Raw genomic sequence first — 21,414 nt, 5'->3', positions numbered from 1 at the left:
TTCATGCTGTTAAGTCCGGGCCGCCATCTGGCTGCCAGCAACTATAAGATGCCATTGATTTCAGAGATGTTAAAATGTGGAAGAATGTGTCTTAAAATATCCTGCAGTTGGCCCCGTGATTGTCCCAGCCTCTAATTACTGTTGAGTGCTTGGAGACTTGCTTATGAGAAGGAGGGAAGACGCCTTTGGTGACTTCCTTTAGAAACTTCAGCACTCTGCTGAAGGGCATCTCCTCTCTTTATTGTGACAACCTGACATGAACTGGAGCACATTCTCTCTTCTCTAATTGGCATGGCTTCTCCCATTAGGAGCCCTGTGCTACGTCCCCCATGGGATGGAGCAGCTCTGAGAACCTTGGCCAACTTATCTGTGATTTGGTGGCACTGGTATATCTTCTAGTGTCCTTAATAGGCATTTCTGTGATCATTGAGATTTTTTTTCTTACCTTCAGTTTCCCTCTATTCCATCCCTGCCATTCTGAGATTGTGAACATTGGGAGTTCTGATAGTTATCCCATTTTCTTGCTTGCCATGCAGGCTGGCTTGGTAGTTCTTTCAATCAGTGGTTGTGTGGACTGTTTGTTATAGAAATTTCTCAAATTCTGGTTACTCTTCCATATTTTTCTGGTGCAAATAGGGTTTTTTTTTTCCCTGCTATGTTTATAGTTCTTTGGCCACCTTGATGGCGATTTGGGAGGAAGGGCAGTTAATGTGTGGGCTAACACTGTCATGTATTTCTTCAGCCGGTATTTATTGAATGCCTGCTCCAGGCCTAGCACTGTTCTGGGTTCTGAGAGTACAGCAGTAAACAACAGTCTTCAGCTTCAGCCTTTACTGGAACATTCACTCTGCTTAGTTCTGGTTTTCCGCAACTGGAAGCTTACCTGGTTCTACTTTCATTTTCAGATATCCCTTTCGAAAGATGCCAATTAAAAAAAAAATTCAGTAATTTATTGGTAGCTTGATACATACTTTATATAGATTTGGCCCTAATATGTTCTCCAGAAATGTATGTTAATATATGTATCATTTGCTTTTTAGCCGATTACACCTAAACAAGAAGGCAACAGACAAACAACCATATAGCAAGCTCCCAGGGGTGTCTCTTCTGAAACCACTGAAAGGAGTAGATCCTAACCTAATCAACAACTTGGAAACATTCTTTGAATTGGATTATCCCAAGGTAAGTACAGTGTTGTACTCATAGGAATGGGCTAGACCATACTTTTTTTTTCTTATAATAAACACTTAGAGAGAAATTTTGACACTGTATCAGGTGAAGGTATTAAAAATGCATGATGGTGTTGGCTTCATCATATTTATGCTCTAATAGTAGTAGTAGTAGTTGTGGTTGTGGTTGTCATCACAGGACAGAAACGGGGTTGAGGAAGGGGTATAAATTCCTTTTCTAACTACCTATATGTCAACCTGAATTAGAAATCCCTGAATAAAGCTCCTGGAACGCAGACAGTGTTAAGTGCCCGGTAGTTTGAGTATGAAAATCTTATTCCATGAGAGTCGCAGTGAAAGTGAGAAAGCAATATTCAGTGGTCAGAAATGGGATGCAGGACAGCTAGAACTAATGATAAATCCCCTTGAGAATCTGACTTTTGGGGTTAGAATTAGTGGTAAGGTGGAGCTTCATCAATACCTGATTTTTCACAGGGAGATCAGCTCGGTGCTTTGTGACCACCTAGAGGGGTGGGATAAGGGAGAGTGGGAGGGAGACGCAAGAGGGAGGAGCTATGGGGATGTATGTATACGTATAGCTGATTCACTTTGTTATACAGCAGAAACTAACACACCATTGTAAAGCAATTATATTGCAATAAAGATGTTAAAAAAAAAAACACCTAATTTTTGATTTCTTGATTTTTCTGAGTTTTAATACCTAATTGTATTGCTTATATCTTTTATCTATATAATCTATTTATCTATAAACTCAATGTACTTCCTTCCTTGGAGACTTCAGTTTTCTTGAGATGGGAGTATTCTTTTTATTTCTTCCCTTTAGTTTCTTAGGAAAACTTAATATTTCTTAATTTTTGTATTTAGTTTTATGGCAGCTTTTTCAATTGCCTATTTGAGACGCTGCTTTTGAAAGCATGTTCTGGCAGTGGTAGATTACTTGTAAAAATATGTCTAAATTTCTACCTGCTTGATTTTCAGTCCAGTTTAATTTTCCCTCTGTGGTCTCTACTCACTTTCCTCAGTTTTTACCGTCATTGCCTCAGTTTTTCCATAGTTTTTGCCAGTCGGAGACTCTTTCCTTCCTATTTCTTTAGAACAATGTCGCCCAAGTAGTGAGAAAGAAGATGACATCTACACACCACATTTCTCATGGTGACTGGTTTTCACGCTGTTATTTCTTTTCTTTTAAGAAGAAGAAGAAGACACAGACGTGGTAGCCTTAATTCAGCTCTTATTCAGTATGTAGACATGAGTATCATTCACTTATTTTTTAGTGTTGCTATATTATTGCTTTTGGAGTTTTGGAGTCTAGGCATTTGAAGCTAATTTGAAGCAGAAAATTATGTATTTCTTCTAGTTTGTGTACATATATTTAATAATTTTAGAGATCTGAATCATATGCATGCATTATCTATTCAATAAATTAAATATATAGTTAGAAGAAATAAGAAGATTGGTACTTGATTTTTTTTTTTTCAAACTAAAAATGCAAAAAGTGGCCTTTGATAATTCAGGGAGGATGAGACAAAGAAAATTAATTGTAAAATAAGCTTTGCAATAAGAAAAATGGAAGTTTTTCAAGCCTCACCTTATATAAGTAAATGCAAAGGAGAATTTATTTTTGTGAATGAAAGAATATTTTCATTGATTATGAATAAATTTCAGAGCATAGTGTGGAACCATATGCATTTATCCTTGTGAAACTTAATCTCACAAATTTCAATTTTTTAACCATCATGCAACCCTTTCCCCTTTCCCTATTCAACCACTCTTAAAACTTAGTTATGGAATTTTTATGTTGCTGCTCTTGTGAGATAATAGTCATGGAATTTAAAATGGTTTTGGAAGTTAGTGTGGGTTTAAAGAGATTCTTAAAATAACCCCAGGAACATATGTATCCATTAACTATGAACATTTGGGATGAATCAGTAATTGATTTCTTCTTCTGAATGAAGTTTTTTTTTATACAGTTTGGAATTATCTCCAGAGCTCTAGTTTTTCACTTAGTTCTTTTTCCACTTAAGTTATGTCATTAAGACATTTATTTGGTTGAGGAGAAAGCTGTTTGACACATTACAAAAATGAATAACATTATATGCAAGAGATTGTTTTCATTCTTTTTTAGTTCATAATTTTATTTTCTAATTACAAAAGAATTGTTAGCTGCGTAAAAAGAACATTTAGAAAGCAGAGCAAAAGTGCAAAGTACCTGCAATCTAAAGGGAAATGTTGATCTCACCGCACTGTATTTGCTTTTTAAAAGACAAAACGCAATGGCAATTCTATAGGAGACTGAAGTTAAACCACTGAAATCGCACAAATCTGAGTGTGAACACGAGTTGTTTGTGTCATCAAGGAGGCATGTAGTCATGAAATGAACATTTGTGTAACTGCTAGGCCCAGCGCACTTTAATATTCTCCATTTGTCAAATGTGAACATTGTTTTATAAAAGTATGGAAGCGTTTTTGTTCTGGATGTAACTCTTTCCTCTGTTATTTGATTTGGAACCTTAGAGGCCATTTGGAAATATGTATATAACATATTGAAATTCTAAAATTTCGTTTAATTTTAGACATGTGCAAGAAGATTTATTACTGACACTTGTTCTGAATTTCTAGGTTTAAATTTTGGTGAGACTGTTAATATACTTAGTGCCCTGAAAGATATCCATGCTTTAAATATCTTGTAAATCCACCGTATATTGATATTTATTCCTTGGGGAAAAAAAATTCTTGGAAAAAATATAAGAATAAAAAAAATGAATACAATTCATTTTTCACAAAATCGAGTACTCATTTGGCATCAGCATAGAAGAAGGCATTTAGGCAGAAATTCAGCCATAGTAGGAGGATTCTGTAATCTGCATCTAAAGTGTCTTGATGGTTTTACTTTAGTAAATTCTGGCCATATGAAGAATTTTAAAATGAATGAGCAAAGTTATTAACAGAGTGAGGTTATGGTAATTGTGATTTTCTTTTCTTTTTTGCAAATATAGAATGGGTTTAAAATGTTATAAGTCCAGTGCCATACTTGGATTCTTTATTGTCACTGATGACAATAAAGAATTTAAAAAGATTGAAAATAGGTTCAATTATTGAAAGATCGGCACAATACATGTAATAAAACTACTACGTCTGAAAGATTAGCGTTTTACCAAATAAATTTGAAAAATCATGTAAACTACCTAGTTCTTGAAAGTAAGTAAGTTTTTGATATAACTTATCAAAACTTTGATTTCAGAGCAGTTTTCTTACAAAACATCTTCCTTTCACTCAAAGGAAGCATCTATCTTTCACTCAAAATTTACCCTAGGACAAACGTATTAACTTAACAAATCTATTCATCATCTACTCAGTGCCAGAGAATGTTCTAGACATTTGGAGTCTAAGTCCTTCCTGTTGTAGAAATTATATTCTGCTGTAATCCAAATATCATCATAACATTTTTTTTAAACGTGTGTTATTTATAAATAATTCAAGATATTCCTACTTGATATGCAATATAATCGATTAATATATGTTGAAAAATTTTTTCTATTTTAAGAGGATATTTTATGTGGTTTAGTATGGTAGAGTTTACATTCCTAATATCTACAGGGCTGAATCAGTGAGGAGATTTTTTAATATTATTTATATATCTAAATTGAATATTATTTATGTATCTAAATTTATTCATAAAAGCAAAGTAGCATTTATAATTATTGCAGTTTCAGATATTTAATTCTTAAATATCAAAGGACTGAATACCAGTTTACGGATTGTCTATACCTCTCTTGTACTTAGCCTTTTAGTCATTTCAGTGTTTGAAAACAAAAAGGGAAAATTAGTCAGTTTAGCTATTTGTATAACAAGCTTACTAAGATGAGGCTAACCTCATCTAAAATACTCTGGGGTTATTTCTAGATTTTATGTATTCATTACTGTGCCCATTCATAGTGGAATTTACTATACCTAATATCTCTTTCAGGTTTATAAATGTTTTCTTGAAATATTTTTTAAGTATAATATTTTTAATAAACGCTGTATTTTTGAACACATATTTATGCCTAGTTCTTTTGATAGTATAAAAATATCTGAAAAATTATTTTTGTGTTAGCTAAGAAAACTTTTAACCAACTTAATATCTTATGTTTTACCAATTGCAGTGTAGTCGGAGTGATTTAACTATTTAAGTACAGAAATTCCTAGCAAATTAAATGTTGATCAAACAGAGATTCTAGCTGAAAAATGAAAATTCTTGGTTAAAATCTAATACTTTAGAAAACACTTGGAATACTACCTCCAATTTGGTATAATTTTTAATATCAGAAACAACTAAGGGAAAGTTATATCTTTAATAAGAGTCTGAACATTTTTTAGATAAAGTGAATTGAGTTTCATTTGCACTCTGGCTAATCAGGAGGTATTTGTTTTTCATTTGAGATTAAGATTAAGAGGTGTAATCAATAAAAACAAAAACTTTAAATCTTGCATTTGGATAAAGGTAAACTATATCTCCCTTACTTATACTAACACCATATACTTCTGAAAAAGATTTTGCTACAACCTAGTATAGCCTTTTTCTTCCCATTGAGTAGATGTCTAGTACTATATATTACAGAGTTTTCTCTTGCTGAGGAAAAAGCCAAGAGTAGATTTTTAATAATATTTTATGGAATTGTATTACTTATAAACATATTCTTTCACTATATTTACTTACACCTGTAAAACAGCATAAATTATAAAAGCATAAAACTACGCTATGTTTGGAAAAACAATGAACTCTTTAGAGCAAGCCTGACTGAGCAACTCACTATAGTAAGAAAGCTAATTGTTACTTACACCCTTTGGAAAGTCACTTAACCTTTCTAATCTTCATCGTTAAGGTCTGCCTCTTGTTGGCTCAAGCAAACATTTTGGTTGGGAGGATGGCTGACTTTTTATGGGACTTAGAGTCAACCCTTGAAGAAGTTTCAGGGTGCGGCAGGAATGGTGCCCATCCCATTCTCAGATTTTTATCTGATCTCTGGAGACCAGTGGCTGTAAAGTTGCTTAATTATTTCAATACCTCTAAGGTGGCAATTTTGGTCAGTCATCATGAGAGGTAGATATTGGATAGAGTATGTAATAACTATAGGTAGAAAGTATGAGGAAAGTATACATTGCTTTTCCCCTTTACTTTTTTTTTTTTTTAATTGGGGTATAGTTGCTTTACAACAAAGTGAATCAGCTATATGTATACATATATCCCCTCTCTCCTGGACTTCCCTCCCACCCCCCGCCAATCCCACCCATCCCACTCACAGAGCACCAAGCTGAGCTCCCTGCGCTATACAGCAGCTTCCCACAAGCTATCTGTTTTACACGTGGTAGTGTATATATATCAATCCCAATCTCCCAATTCATCCTCCCCCAACCTTGTGTCCACACATCCCTTCTCTACGTCTGCATCTCTATTCCTGCCCTGCAAATAGGTTCATCTATACCATTTTTCTAGAGTCCACACATATGCGTTAATATACGATATTTGTTTTTCTCTTTCTGACTTACTTAACTCTGTATGACAGACTCTTAGGTCCATCCAGGTCTCTACTTAATTATTGAGAAAACTTTTTTTTCACTTGAAAAAAAAAAAATCTTACCTTGTTAGCTAAACTTCCTTTATTTACCTTAGTCCTGGTCCTTATGTGCTCAACCACTAAATTCTATGCTGCCACTTTTTGCAGAGATAATGTATCAATATATTAGGTGAACAGTAATTATTGTGCTCAAGGCACTGTACACATTTTATTTCCACTTTTTACTTGTGTATGCTTATCAATGTAAGCAAATCAAACAGGCCTTCCCATTACCTTAGCTTTAGTCCCTGTATGTTAGACACCTAAAAAATTGTGTCCTCAACTTTTTGTATTTTTTAGAACACATAGCTTTGTTATTTTCTCATGGACATAATTAACCTTCCTCCTTTGCTTAAAAATGTTCAATCTGTCTTAGAAAGAAGGTTTGGTAGGAAATTTGCTATTGAGTCAGCATGAATTTATCACCACTTTTGAAAAAAATTACTGCTTAGAATACATAGCCCACAAAATAATAGAGTAGCATCTGTATGTGTGAAAGCAAACACTTTAAAAAAATTCAGTAGTTTACTAAATGGTATCTTAGAGCTCAAGATTTTATAAACTTGGTTACATGTCAGAATCCCCTCAGATGCTCTGATTCAGAAGTTTAAGAGTGGGGCCCAGTATCCTCTTTTTAAAAAAATTGTCCGAGGGTAATTTTGACACAACCAGCCAAGTGCTAAGAAATGACTTCCTTAGTGTACTATCAGAGAGTAAACATAGGGCTTCCCCAGTGGCGCAGTGGTTAAGAATCCACCTGCCAATGCAGGGGACACAGGTTCGAGCCCTGGTCCAGGAAGATCCCACATGCCGCGGAGCAACTAAGCCCCAGCGCCACAACTACTGAGCCTGCGCTCTACAGCCCGTGAGCCACAACTACTGAAGCCCTTGTGCCACAACTACTGAAGCCCGCAGGCCTAGAGCCCATGCTCCGCAACAAGAGAAGCCATCGCAATGAGAAGCCCGCGCACCGCAACAAAGAGTAGCCCCAGCCGGCCACAACTAGAGAAAGCCTGCGCACAGCAACGAAGACCCAATGCAGCCAAAAAAATAAAATAAATAAATTTAAAAAAAAAAAAAAAAGAGTAAACATGGGTCTGGGCAAAATAAAATCCTGGGTGTTTTCATAGTTAAAAGGCTAAGTGTGCTTTTCAGGATACATTTTTAATCAAATCAGATTCTATTTTACTTCAGAAAATTATTATACAACAAAAAATCTAATCTCACTTTGTCCTTGTGAAGAGTTTGGGAAACCTCTTTAAATTTATCATAGTGGTATTCAATATGTAATTTTTAGCACCTTGATGAAATGATATTAAGTTCAGAGACAAAGCAGCTAGAGAACGAAGGGTGTGTTCATTTTGGTTGCTTTCTATGTTGCTTTTACACTGCTAGGCACCCTGTGAGCATCTAGTAAATCTTCAGTGATGAAGGCCATGGAGAAGCTTAGAATCCAGTTGAATTATTAGGCCATGCCTATCTGGCAATGGCAAGACTTCAGCTGTGGGCCCTGCCAATCTCTTCATTCTCTCTTTGGCTTGCAAACAGGCCCCTTCTGGAGAAGCTGCTTTCGGTTAAAGCAACACTTGATAATCCTTTAAGTGTCTGCATCCATTATGAATACTCTCTTAACTTTTAAACTTTGTGTGTACAATTGCTTGTTTTTCTTAATGCTTTTTGATCTATCAGTAAATGCTAATAATAAGTGGTTATCTTTGGAAAAGAGGTTAATTTACATAAAATGTGTTCTTTGACTAGTATGAAGTACTCCTCTGTGTCCAAGATCATGATGATCCAGCCATTGATGTGTGTAAGAAGCTTCTTGGAAAATATCCAAATGTTGATGCTAGATTGTTTATAGGTAAGTAACAAATTCTACAATAACATTTTTGCTTTAATATGTAAATATCAGTAATCTTCTTTGCATTAAACTAAAATTAGGGTGCTAGACACCCATTAAGTTATTAGCATGTTTACTTTATGCATGTTTGTTAGATACAGTGAAAGTTGTTTCTGTCCTTTTGAGAAGACTTAAGTTATAAAGACAAAGTTTTTTTTTCATATCTAGGATTAACAGAATTACCCCAAATTATGTTTGACTCGTCAGTCAGACATTAGAGTCTGTTATTTTTGTTTCTTTAATATTTTCAATCTATGGCCTTTTCTGTATCTCATTGATTATAATTGGGAGTGAGGGATAGAATTCATTTTTGTAATATTGCAAAAATAATATTTTTCCAAAAGCCTACAGGCTTATTCTAAAGACTCATTAGAGGTATATTTGCTATTAAATATTGATTAATGTTTACTATTAATGCAAGCACTTAAGAATTAGAAAACTGAAACTAATGAATTTTCAAAGATTAATGATGTAATTTTCTTTTTGAGAATGAACAGTTTTTTTCTAAATATATTATTATGAATAATAGGAAACATAATGGGTTTTTTGGCTTTTTTTTATGTATGATGGTTTCACCTACTATTTTCTTTTTTTTTTTTTGAATTTTTGAATTTTATTTTATTTAGTTTTTTATACAGCAGGTTCTTATTAGTTATCCATATTGGTGTATACATGTCAATCCCAATCTCCCAATTCATCCCACCACCAGTGTCCACCACCACCCTGCGCCACTTTCCCCCCTTGGTGTCCATATGTTTGTTCTCTACATCTGTGTCTCAAGAGAAACATAATGTTAAAGTATGTTTGTTTAAATTATTAAATCTGCAAGTACTTTTTACTTCTCTCTACTATGTATATGTATAATAGAAAATATTTCCAATATTGCATGAATTGTTCACTGCTGTACTTTAAAATTTTTAGGTGGCAAAAAGGTTGGCATTAATCCTAAAATTAACAATTTAATGCCAGGATATGAAGTTGCAAAGTATGATCTTATATGGATTTGTGATAGTGGAATAAGAGGTGAGGTTTTTCTTATTTATTTTGCAGAACTATTCATTCAATGATAAAATGCCAAGAGCAGTCTGAGAATACATTTATCAATCCTATTTGTTTGCCTAATAAAGTAATTCATTTTATCATTATTTCGTGGTAATATGTCAAGTTATGCTTACTAAGATTTTGATGTTTTTTATATTAACCTAGAATGTTACATGTATGAAAATGTTTTCATTTTGAAGAGAAAATTCCAACTATTAAAAAAAAAAAAATAGTCGGGACTTCCCTGATGGCGCAGTGGTTAAGAATCCGCCTGCCAATGCAGGGGACACGGGTTCGAACCCTGGTCCGGGAAGATCCCACATGCCGCGGAGCAACTAAGCCCGTGCGCCACAACTACTGAGCCTGCGCTCTAGAGCCCGCGAGCCACAAGGACTGAAGCCCGCGCACCTAGAGCCCGTGCTCCGCAACAGGAGAAGCCACCACAGTAAGAGGCCTGCGCACCTCAAGGAGTAGCCCCCGCTCGCTGCAACTAGAGAAAAGCCCGCGCGCTGCAACAAAGACCCAATGCAGCCAAAAAAAAAAAAAAATAGTCGTGGTCCGTTATATAGTCTATGAGCTTTTTCATAGGTGTAAGTTTTCCCTTATTCATGTGACATCTTTTACTTTAATCTGTTTGTGGCATGCGCAATGTACTGTCTCATGCAAAGGGATAGAAATTAATAGGTGCATATTTTACTAGAATTACATACATTTATTAGAATACATTCATGGCTTTCTACCTAGCTGATTTTATCAGGAATTATTTCAATAATAATGTTTTCAATTATATTGAAATTATAATTTCAATATCAATATACTGAAATTATAATTTGTATTTTTGCATTTTTAAACATTTATACTTATAATAATTCTGGTGTTCTGTAATATTCTGTTATATTCTAATTACCTCAAGTTTTTCAACCTCAACACTTTTGGGCTGGGTAATTCTTTGTTGTCAGGGCTGTCCTGCAGGATGGTTAGCAGCATCCCTGGCCCCTACCCACTAGATGCAGTAGTAGCCGCTGTTGGTTGTGACAGCCAGAACTGTCTCTGGACATTGCCAAATGTCCCCTACAGGGCAGCAGTTGAGAACCACTACCCAGACTACCTGTATTTAAGGTCCAAATACACTTTTATACAGTAGATTTAGTTCTTAAATACTTGAAGGAAATAAAAATGAAGTCGTATAAAATGATATGAGATTTTTTCTATTTAAAAATGGGAAAATGATTTAAATTTTATCAGCTTGAAATGTGCAAATTTGAAAATTAATAGTAAGTGTGGCACTCCTACTTAATTAGATCATTACAAATCTATCAATTCACGGTCAGAGATTACATTCATTTTTCACATTTGCTATCTTAAATTATTTACTATCATATATTTGCTATGTTTTCAGTGTATCAGTCTCTGTCAAGTATATTCTCATTCAATTCCAATTAGCAGTTTTGAGAGAGAATATCTCATACCCCCAGAAAGAGGAGGCTCATTCCCTATGGTTGGAATGGAGGAGTCATAGTGAACACTGAGCCCCTTTGACCTCTGCTCCTGTACCTTTTGTACTAGGACATATTGTCCGTTATTCCAGTTGGGAGGTTCAGAAACGGACTGTTAGCGTTTTCAAGGTACATCCTGCCCCTGCTACATATTAGTTATGTACCAGCCTGCAAGTGTCCAGAATAAATTAGCTACCATAAGTTAACCTCTTTGAAATTTTGTATTCTACTCAGAAAGGTGATTGAGATTCATTTTATTAGACCCACATACAAAGAAAAACATTTATTAAGAATTTAATAACTCATAAATTATATTTTACATTAGTGGGCATTTTACTAAAAGGAAATTGTTTCCTCTCTCCCTCTGCACCTTTTTTTCTTTTGCATCCTAGTGATTCCAGACACACTCACGGACATGGTTAACCAAATGACAGAGAAAGTAGGCCTGGTTCACGGGCTGCCATATGTAGCAGACAGACAGGGCTTTGCCGCCACACTAGAACAGGTAAGTGCAATGGTTATAAATAATATTCTTGTTATCAGATCCCTAATCTCCCAGAAGCTTGAGACTATGCTGAGAGTTGGGATGAGCTACCTGAAGTTAACTGTATTAAGTCTGCTTTAACCTGCTGAGTTCTGGCATCCTCAAGTTGAGAGTAGCTGTTTTCATTAGTGAAGAAATGCTTAAGTATCATGAAGTATTTCAAATATATAAAAAAAGGAAAATTGTTCATACAAGTCATTATAAAATCCATTTGATTTTCTGCTACAACAGACTTCTAAAAATTATCTGAGCAACTTATTTTATGTTTTCCATTTTTACTCCTCACTTTTTAACAGAAATATAAACTTATGTTTAGGAAACTGTAAGTTATGGGGAAAAATATAATAAGCAAAAAAATCAAAACACAAACCACTCCCAGAACCCTACCAATTAGAGGAAGTTTCTGTTTTTAAAAATTAAGGTTGTTTGTTTTTCTTTTAACATTAGGACTCTCTTTTTTTTCTTCCTATGTACCTTCTAAAAAACAAAGTTGAGATAATACTCAAAATAATTTATATCTTATTTTTGTCACTTCATAAACTTTTCCCCATATCATTAATATTATTTTATAAAAGTATAATTTTTATTGGCTTTATCATAGTCTATCATATGTATGTCCTATACTTAACCATTCCTGTACTGTTAAACATTCAGGAGGGAAGACTTAATGTTATAAGGGAAGGATATACAGTTTCAGTCTCTAAATACCAACTTGCTTTTAAGCGTATCTGCATTTATGTTCTTTTGAATTGCAATCATCTGAGGGTAAAAGGTACATTGTAGAAACTTGTATTTAACCTTTGGGAATTTGAACCATGAGGTCTTTCTTAATATTGCCTGTGAGTATATTTGTCCCGCTGCAAGAAATCGTTAGTCTTAAATACCAGCTTTTGGTTAGTAAAAGAGGCTCTGGGTAGTTACTTTAAAATCAAAAACTTTTTATTCTTATGCACCATGTTGTGTTTTTTGTTTTGGAAATATCCAACTTGATTTGTATGTCAATAATAGATATCTCCCAGATTATACCCTCTCTCTTAGTTTAAAGGTTTAATCCCTAAAGGTCACTCTGTCATACAGAGTGAATGGAGATAGGCCAAAGGAATTATTCCACTCTGTAAAGAAATCCTGGGAGCCTTCAACACAGTACCTAGTCCCACCTCATTCCTAAAACCTCACTCAATAACTGCTTAAGGAATTAAGATGTGTGCTTCTGGTTTTAGAAGTTTGGTTCACTTCCATCCTACAAATACTAGGGCTTCGTTCCAGTCTGGACATAGGTTAGGTAACAAGAATCACATACGTAATCGTTTCTGAGAATTACCTTGTTCTACGCCATGTATGTGACTTCTGCCATTGAGAATGCCCTCCATATCTGTGGGTTCTACATCTGTGGCTTCAACCAACCGTAGGTCGAAAATATTCGGAAAAAAAAATTCCAGAAAGTTACAAAAAGCAAAATGTGAATTTGCCTTGTGCCAGCAACTGTTTACATAGCATTTACATTGTATTAGGTATTATAAGTAATCTGACAGGTGTAGATAATACGCAAATAGCATCGGTGGATTTTGGTACAGGGCTCCTGGAACCAATTCCCCTAGGATACAGAGAGATGACTAATTACAAAAGGCAGCATATCTAAGATGTAAATAATAAATAGGTTTTATATCTGATAAGTTGAGTGATGACCATTTAATTCTACCATTAATTTAGTAGTTTACATTTCTCATGACTTCAAAGCACATCTAGGAAAAGGGCAGTAAAATGGAAGACAGAATATTAGTATCCACCCTATTTATGAAAAATACATTGAAAAATGGGGAAGTTGGGAAGCTCAGTGACTCCGGCAGGAAATAGCTAGCTATATAAAAGGACACAAGAAAAGGAATTAAGAAATAAGATTGTCCTATTGGTTGATGTACCTATAAGTATTGTGTGTATGAATGTGCGCATGTGTGTAGCCACATGCATACATATACACATATACATGTACGTACGTATACCTGTGTATGTAGATGTGTGTATATCTACATGAACATTCTGAAAACAATACGTTAAATATTAATATTTTATATGAAGTGAGTGATATTTTTTACCTGTCTGATTTAAATCCAAATTAAGTTTTACTTCAGTAAATCTTTAAATCTTGGAGTTTTAGAGAAGACAGTATTTATTTGAGAATAAAATATACTTTTCCCTCCTAGAAGTAAATACTTCTTTGTAATGGTGATAATAACAAGTGTAGTCAATCAAATAAGAAATTATTGACTGCTTGCTATATGTAAATATTACTTTGTACCACTTTTTATTCAGGTAATTTATGTAAGAATAATAGAATATTCACCCAATCATACTTAAATTCATTAGGAAAAAGAATTTATAAACATCATACTTTTAACATAAAATTCTAATTGTATACATATGTTTTTGGCTTTGTTTTGACAGGTGTATTTTGGAACCTCTCATCCAAGGTCCTATATCTCTGCCAATGTCACTGGTTTCAAATGTGTGACGGGAATGTCTTGTTTAATGAGAAAGGATGTGTTAGATCAAGCAGGAGGGCTTATAGCTTTTGCTCAATACATTGCTGAAGATTACTTTATGGCCAAAGCAATAGCTGACCGGTAAGAAAACTAAATTAAATTAGGCTGTTACATTTTTGGTTCCTAACTTCTGTTGGTTTATTCTGTTTGTTAAACCCATGGATTAAGAGCTATTTTATTTTATTTTTTGCTAGTGAATACAGAATAGTTTAATACTTTTAGAATGTAATTCCTATTATTCAGTTATATACTAATGAAGCAAATAAATGTTCTAATTTCTCTACATTCTTCAAATTAATGTGGTTTCTAGAGCAGTATAGAGTTTCCTTAAAAAAACTAAAAATAGAGTTACCATATGATCCTGCAATCCCACTCCTGGGTATATATCTGGAGAAAACTCTGATTTGAAGATACATGCACCCCAATGTTCATAGCAGCACTATTTGCAATAGCCAAGACATGGAAGCAACATAAATGCACATCAACAGATGAATAGATAAAGAAGATGTGGTCTGAATATACAATGGAATATTACTCAGTCATAAAAAACAATGAAATAATGTCATTTGCAGCAACATGGTTGGACCTAGAGATTATATTAAGTGAAGTAAGTCAGACAGAGAAAGACAAATATCATATAATATCACCTATAGATGGAATCTAAAAAAACGATACAAATGAACTTATTTACAAAACAGAAATAAATTCACAGACATAGAAACCAAACTTATGTTTACCAACGAGGATAGGAGGGGTGGTGGGAGATAACTCAGGAGTTTGGGGTTAACATATATATATATATATACATATATAAAACAGGTAAACAACAAGGACCTACTGTATAGCATACAGATACATACACACTGAATCACTTTACTGTACACTTGAAACTAACACAACATTGTAAATTAATGTTATACTACACTTCAATTTAAAAATAAAATAAATACATTTAAACCCTAAAAAAGAAAAACTGCATGGTTTGAAGTTATTAAATTGAAGCTTCTCTGTGATTATAAATTTTCATTATTATGGATGTAAATTTTTATGTGTTTTAGAAGAATTAAGAATGTCAGTAAAAAAAAAAAAAAAAAAAAAAAAAAAAAGAATGTCAGTGCAGTCATAAGCCAGTAGGTGAAAATATAAAGAATATGATTTCAAATTTTGAAATTTCTCAGTAGATTATTTGATACTTTGCTAAGAAGCCACCTAATGATTCACATGATTGGCTTAATAACATTTCTCTATCACACAGTGACACTCATTTGCTTTTTTAAAGGGGGTCGTTTCCTTGTCTGATAATTTACTAAAGATGCGATCTTAAAAATTGAAGTATGTTTTTAAACTTCTCTCCTGATGGTGTTAATGTGGTCCATGGCTTCATAGCGTTTCTCATGAGATACAGAATACCACTTTTGGTTTCACACCCTGCCCCCCCCCCTTTTTTTTTGATTAATAGTGTTCAGAGACTAAACTATTAAATACAGGACCCACTCCATTTAGTACTTTCAGAATGTCTGTATTTTAAGTTTATTAAACTGTGAACTGAGGGGTTGTTCCTTCCATTTCTTAGGTGGTACTATCATGGGCCTCTGTAATGACTAAAATGTGTATAAGTATGATATACCTTACGTAGGGTGCTATCCTGGGACGAGGCTCACCCTGAACACTGGCAGTTGCTCACTTTTTTTTTTTAATTAAAATATAGTTGATTTACAGTATTATATAGTTTTAGGTATACAACATAGTGATTCAGTATTTTTATAGATTATACTCCATTTAAAGTTATAGCAAAATAATGGCTGTATATCCCTGTGCTGTGCAATATATCCTTGTTGCCTATTTTATACAAGGTAGTTTCTATCTCTTCATCCTCTTCCCCTATCTTACCCCTCGCTCCTTCCATCTCCCCACTGGTAACCACTAGTTCTCTAAGTCTGTGAGTCTTTTCTTTTTTGTTTAGTCATTCATTTGTTTTATTTTTTAGATTCCACATACAAGTGATAACAGACTATTTGTCTTTCTCTGTCTCACTTATTTCACTAAGTATTTGTCTTTCTCTGTCTCACTTATTTCACTAAGCATAATACCCTCTAGGTCCATGCACATTGTTGCAAATAACAGGATTTCATTCTTTTTTTATTACTGAGTAATATTCTAGTGCGTGTGTGTGTGTGTGTACGTCCATATCTTGGCTACTGTAAATAATGCTTCTTACTCTTTATAGGGATGAATAAATGCATAATCAGTCATGCTTGCATGTGTTCATCATCATAGCTCATTTTATAATTGTCTTAATTTTCAGAGGTTGGAGGTTTGCAATGTCCACTCAAGTTGCAATGCAAAACTCTGGCTCGTATTCAATTTCTCAGTTTCAATCCAGAATGATCAGGTAAATCAGCTGGATTTCTTCTTTTTATACTTTATTAAAAGAAAAGGGGAAGGGAGAGTAATTTTTACATGGTTTTAACTTGGTTTTAAAAAAAAACTAAAAGTCAGATTTTGTTTATTTCCAGAAAAGAGAGGTTAACTTCCTTATTAAAATAAATTTAACGTCTAAATATATTTTCTTTCCTATGTAACACTGAAAGCTTTCAAAAAAGAGATGTTGAGACTTTGAATTTTTTTATGCCAATTTCTATTTTCTAACTTTCTACCCTTTGAATTTTATGATCTTTATTCATCAGAGTATAGGCCATACAAATGAATTGATAGACTTTTTTCTTTGAGATACTAAATAAAAATAGAAAAGAGATTCATTAAATACTCTTTAAAGTTTATATAAAAGGCTTTTATATAACAGGATAAAATGCTGATCATTTTGAGAAAAATTGATGAGTCTTGTAACCAGGCTGTTGTTTAAAGAAAATCCCTTTTTGTTTGTTTGTTTAAGGTGGACCAAATTGCGAATTAACATGCTTCCTGCAACAATAATTTGTGAGCCAATTTCAGAGTGCTTTGTTGCCAGTTTAATTATTGGATGGGCAGCCCACCATGTATTCAGATGGGATATTATGGTATTTTTCATGTGTCATTGCCTGGCATGGTTTATATTTGACTACATTCAACTCAGGGGTATCCAGGTACGTGGATAGGCTTGGGAAAGTTGGCAGTCATTTGGTGGAACTAAAACACTTTTGATTTAGAAGAGGTTGAAGAAAATCTATCTGAGCCATTCTTCAGCCTCCCAGTGAAGGTTAAAATCAGGTTTAAGCATTACTTTCCTTAATGGAACGTGGACACAAAATGGAACTTGATTTTCAACTTTCAGCTGGTTATACAATCACTTTTATTAAGGCTCCAAAAAAAAAAAAAAAAAAGAATGATGTTAAGCAAATCAACAAGTCTTCAAACTAAGAATATGTTAGGATAGCAGTTATTTTAATGCTGCTTTTCTTCCTAATTAACATTTCCTTAACCAATATAGCATGACAGTTGAATTATCTTAAGAAGCAGACTTGACTTTATATAGTGTATTTAAAAGAGTGAAATTGAAGAATCTCATTTTTTAAACTGTGTCTTTAGTCTGACAGTACATAATTTATTTTTTTAATTCCTAGGGTGGCACACTGTGTTTTTCAAAACTTGATTATGCAGTAGCTTGGTTCATCCGTGAATCCATGACAATATACATTTTTTTGTCGGCATTATGGGACCCAACGATAAGCTGGAGAACTGGTCGCTACAGACTACGCTGTGGAGGCACAGCCGAGGAAATCCTAGATGTCTAACTACAGCTTTGTGACTGTACATAAGGAAAAAAAGAGGATTATAAATTATGTTTATATAAATGCTTTTAAAAAAATCTACCTTCCGTAGTTTTATCACATGTATGTTTTGGTATCTGTTCTCTAATTTATTTTGCATGGCACTTGCATCTGTGAAAAGGAAAGAAAAAAAAAAAAAACCACATCTGTAGTCTTGGCCAAATGGTTATACTTTATTTTGTGGAAGTAGAGAATCAAGAGAATTGGTTCTAGGAACCTGGGTTCGGTTTTTGTTGTTGTTTGTTTGTTTACTTTTTAAAAATACATAAATAAATCTATCTATATATATATGAATGTTCTGCAACAAACACTATGACAGTATCCTTCAGTAGAGAAAGTTTCTTATTGGTGAGTACACTCATTTAGAATATGTATGGGATGGCAACAGCTTTGTTTGGGGGACTCGAAAAGACCAGAAGGTGCAATCCCTTTTCATGTCTAAAGTGAAAGGTATTAATGCAGTGAACTGCCTGCAGTGAGGTACTAACTGAGAAACTTTTTCATGCTTTATGCCTACCTCTTGTAGTCGTTGCAGAGGAAATATAAACTGTAATATGGTAGCTAGGCTTTGCAAAAACAAATGGAAAAACTTTAAAAATAATAATAACAGAAGAGCTGGAGTCTAGTATTTATATGAATCTGTGAGAAATATTTTTTCGGTCTCACCGCAACGAACCAAAAGTGGTTGAGTTTGGTTTTTAATTGTAGCCATGTCTTGAAGGCATCTTTTTGACCAACTCGTGTTGGTTCTGTCTTGAACCATTGTTAATCACTGTGCTGGTAAGTCTTTCCTTCCCTGCTCCTCACCTGACCCATCCCATCTTTCCTTAACTTTTTGCAGGGGGTGGGGTGGGGGGTTTGTTTTAGTGTGAATGGATGTTTTGATAGTTGTGAGGAAAAATGCATTTCAGACACATTTCACACATGAGCTATTTTCTTACACGGTCTGTCTTATTGTTAAAAAGAATGTAATTTCATGATACAGGTATTTAATATCTTTTTTAAGTAAATAAATATTCTAGCCATCAATAAATAAATTGCAGTAGAGTATTAAGAGGGGACAGGATGAGTTTTACTCTTAAAATTAATCAGTATCCAACTAAGTCTACTGTGTGTTTGTGTGTTTTGTTTTGTTTTGTTTTTTAATTTACTATTACTGTTAGTCTAGTCTTATTTAAATTGGATTTTTGTATTCCAGTTTGTATGACAAGATAGACTAGAGAAGTTCTGGTTGTAAATGCATGCTGTATTTCACTCTTCTCTCCCCATCATGCCGCTAAACTTGCTTGTCAGGTTGTGCTTAACTTGTGGTGAGCTGGACTTGTTTTTGTTAAAAAGAATAGGCAGAAGTGTAAGGGACAGTGCATAAGCCTTTCATTTTTTTTTTTTTTTTTTTGTAGTGGACGTTTTGCTCTTTCTTCAGGATTGGATGGCATGTTGTCCATATGAATGCCTGCTGCAGGGCTGACACTGGCAATATGGCAGCTTCAAACTCTTACGTTACTGCAATTTCCATGTCAAAGCATAATGTGTCACATATTAGCAATAACTACATATTTATAAAAAACACTTTTTCACTGAGCCAATTTCATTTGTCTAATGAGTATATACATGGTTTAAATTGCAGTATATCTGTAAATGTGTGTATACTGAGTACATACGGTATATACAAGCTTTCTCTGGGCCAAACTGCTTCATTCAGTTTTTTCATTTTTTTGTTTTGTTTTGTTTTTTTGCCTTATGATGAATTTGTTTGAAGGGCATTTTCTTCATGAACAAAGGCTTTGATGCATATTCCTTTCTACGTGAAATTGGGGTAGTATTGTTCCCTGAGGAAAGTTGCATAGCGAAAACCAGTCTAGTTGTGACCCACTCTGTTTATTTTTTTAAGTCAGTATCACGCAAGCTGAATTTTGCTGACCGTGTTTGTAATTTGTTTGTTTGTTTAACGAAGTTTGGTTGATGCCATCCTTTGCACTGCTGAAGTGAAATCTTGCTTATTCCTTAGCTTTTTGCTGATCTCGGTATGGGCAGTGTAACAACAAAACCCAAATGGCTGGACAGACTTCTTGTGTTTGTAAATATAAAAAATGACTCTTCTGTATATGTGTGTTTTTAATGTGGTAGTGGAGTATTTCCTTCCAGTGAAGCTTCACTTAAGCAGACAGAGTGATTCTTTGTTTAGCAAGTTTAGAGCGATGATAAAATGGCAAGAAATAATATAAATGTTATTATAATGATGAAGAAAGCATCACAGCAGAACTGTAGGAGTCCAAATTTAATAAACCGTCTAAAAAAAAGAACACCAAGTGTCTAGAATATACCATGTTTATTATTTAAAATCATTGTCTTAAGTTTTTTGTTCAAAAAATAAAAATTTGAATACAATCAAAACATTAGCAATAATGTGTTTTTGTTTCTTGTCTTTTATTTTATATTTTTATAAATAATCTAACATGTTCCACCATTCACAGCAGAATTATTTGAAGAATTCTGTAGTGTAAATTTTGAAATCTTCCCTTTACCTGTGCTACAGGTGAGATGTATGACTTAAAGTCAGGCTTTTCTGTATTGGTTGCATGTTAGAATCACCAGTAGAACTTTAAAAAAAAAATACAGATGCCTGGGCTCTGCCTGCAGAGTCTGGTTTAATTATTCTGGGTGGAGCCTGAGCACTGCTCTTTGTTCTGTGCAAGCAGATTTGAGAAGCCCTGGCCCATTATAACATTTAGAAAAGACCCAGTGGTCCTTTAGTCCCCTCTCGCCTGCGCTTACAACCTGAACTCAGCCTTTGAGATCTTACCACCCCAATGGCGAGGAAAGGCAGATCCAAGGAAAAGAAAGGAATGGCTTTGCTGCTGGACATCTAAAAGAGAAACAGACTACGTGTCATCCCACACACTGTCCAGGGTCAGGCTCTCCTCCCAAGCTTAGAGGCACCCCCAGGCCTGTTTTACCACCAGCTCGTGAGAGAAGAATGCTCTTAACTGGAGAGCCAGTCCCAGGGGAGAAAGACTCCAGAAGGGGTTTGGCTGTGGCCTGCCAGGGGCCCCACTCCCAGCACCTTGACCCAGTAAACAAGCTCATTCCTCCTGGTTTGTGAAGTATACTTCTAACCCTAACGTTTAAGAAATGATCAACAAAAAGTTGGTGTAAGTCTTAGAGTTTTATAGCTAGGCAAACTTTGAAAAGCCCTTGCCCTTATTTTAGAGTAAAAAGCTGAGACACCCACCGTGAAAGCTGTGGTCACAGAGGGTAGGTAGACAGTTGTCGGCTGAGCTGGGAGTAGCCCCTGCATCTATCAGGTCCCAGCATCGTCGGTCACTCCACTAGATCCTG

The 21,414-nt window shown here is 34.5% G+C and overlaps 1 protein-coding gene across 2 annotated transcripts in view; it reads left to right on the top strand.

Annotated features, from left to right (window-relative positions):
* The window catches only part of UGCG (UDP-glucose ceramide glucosyltransferase), a 38,431-nt gene extending 18,033 nt beyond the window's left edge, over positions 1-20,398 (top strand). Inside the window, exons 2-9 of one of the 2 annotated variants that reach the window (XM_061201032.1) lie at positions 1,041-1,182; positions 8,546-8,648; positions 9,609-9,710; positions 11,617-11,729; positions 14,211-14,389; positions 16,614-16,700; positions 17,202-17,391; positions 17,869-20,398. In XM_061201032.1, coding sequence (XP_061057015.1) covers positions 1,041-1,182; positions 8,546-8,648; positions 9,609-9,710; positions 11,617-11,729; positions 14,211-14,389; positions 16,614-16,700; positions 17,202-17,391; positions 17,869-18,039 — 1,087 coding nt within the window. In that variant the 3' untranslated portion in view covers positions 18,040-20,398. The remainder of the gene's footprint in view (positions 1-1,040; positions 1,183-8,545; positions 8,649-9,608; positions 9,711-11,616; positions 11,730-14,210; positions 14,390-16,613; positions 16,701-17,201; positions 17,392-17,868) is intronic. The other variant, XM_061201033.1, reaches the window with a different exon arrangement.
* Positions 20,399-21,414: the final 1,016 nt, after the last annotated feature.

This window comes from Eubalaena glacialis, chromosome 9 (assembly GCF_028564815.1).
Source record: "Eubalaena glacialis isolate mEubGla1 chromosome 9, mEubGla1.1.hap2.+ XY, whole genome shotgun sequence".
NCBI lineage: Eukaryota > Metazoa > Chordata > Mammalia > Artiodactyla > Balaenidae > Eubalaena > Eubalaena glacialis.
Note: the sequence above shows the minus strand (reverse complement) of the source record. Positions and strands in the feature narration are given on the sequence as shown.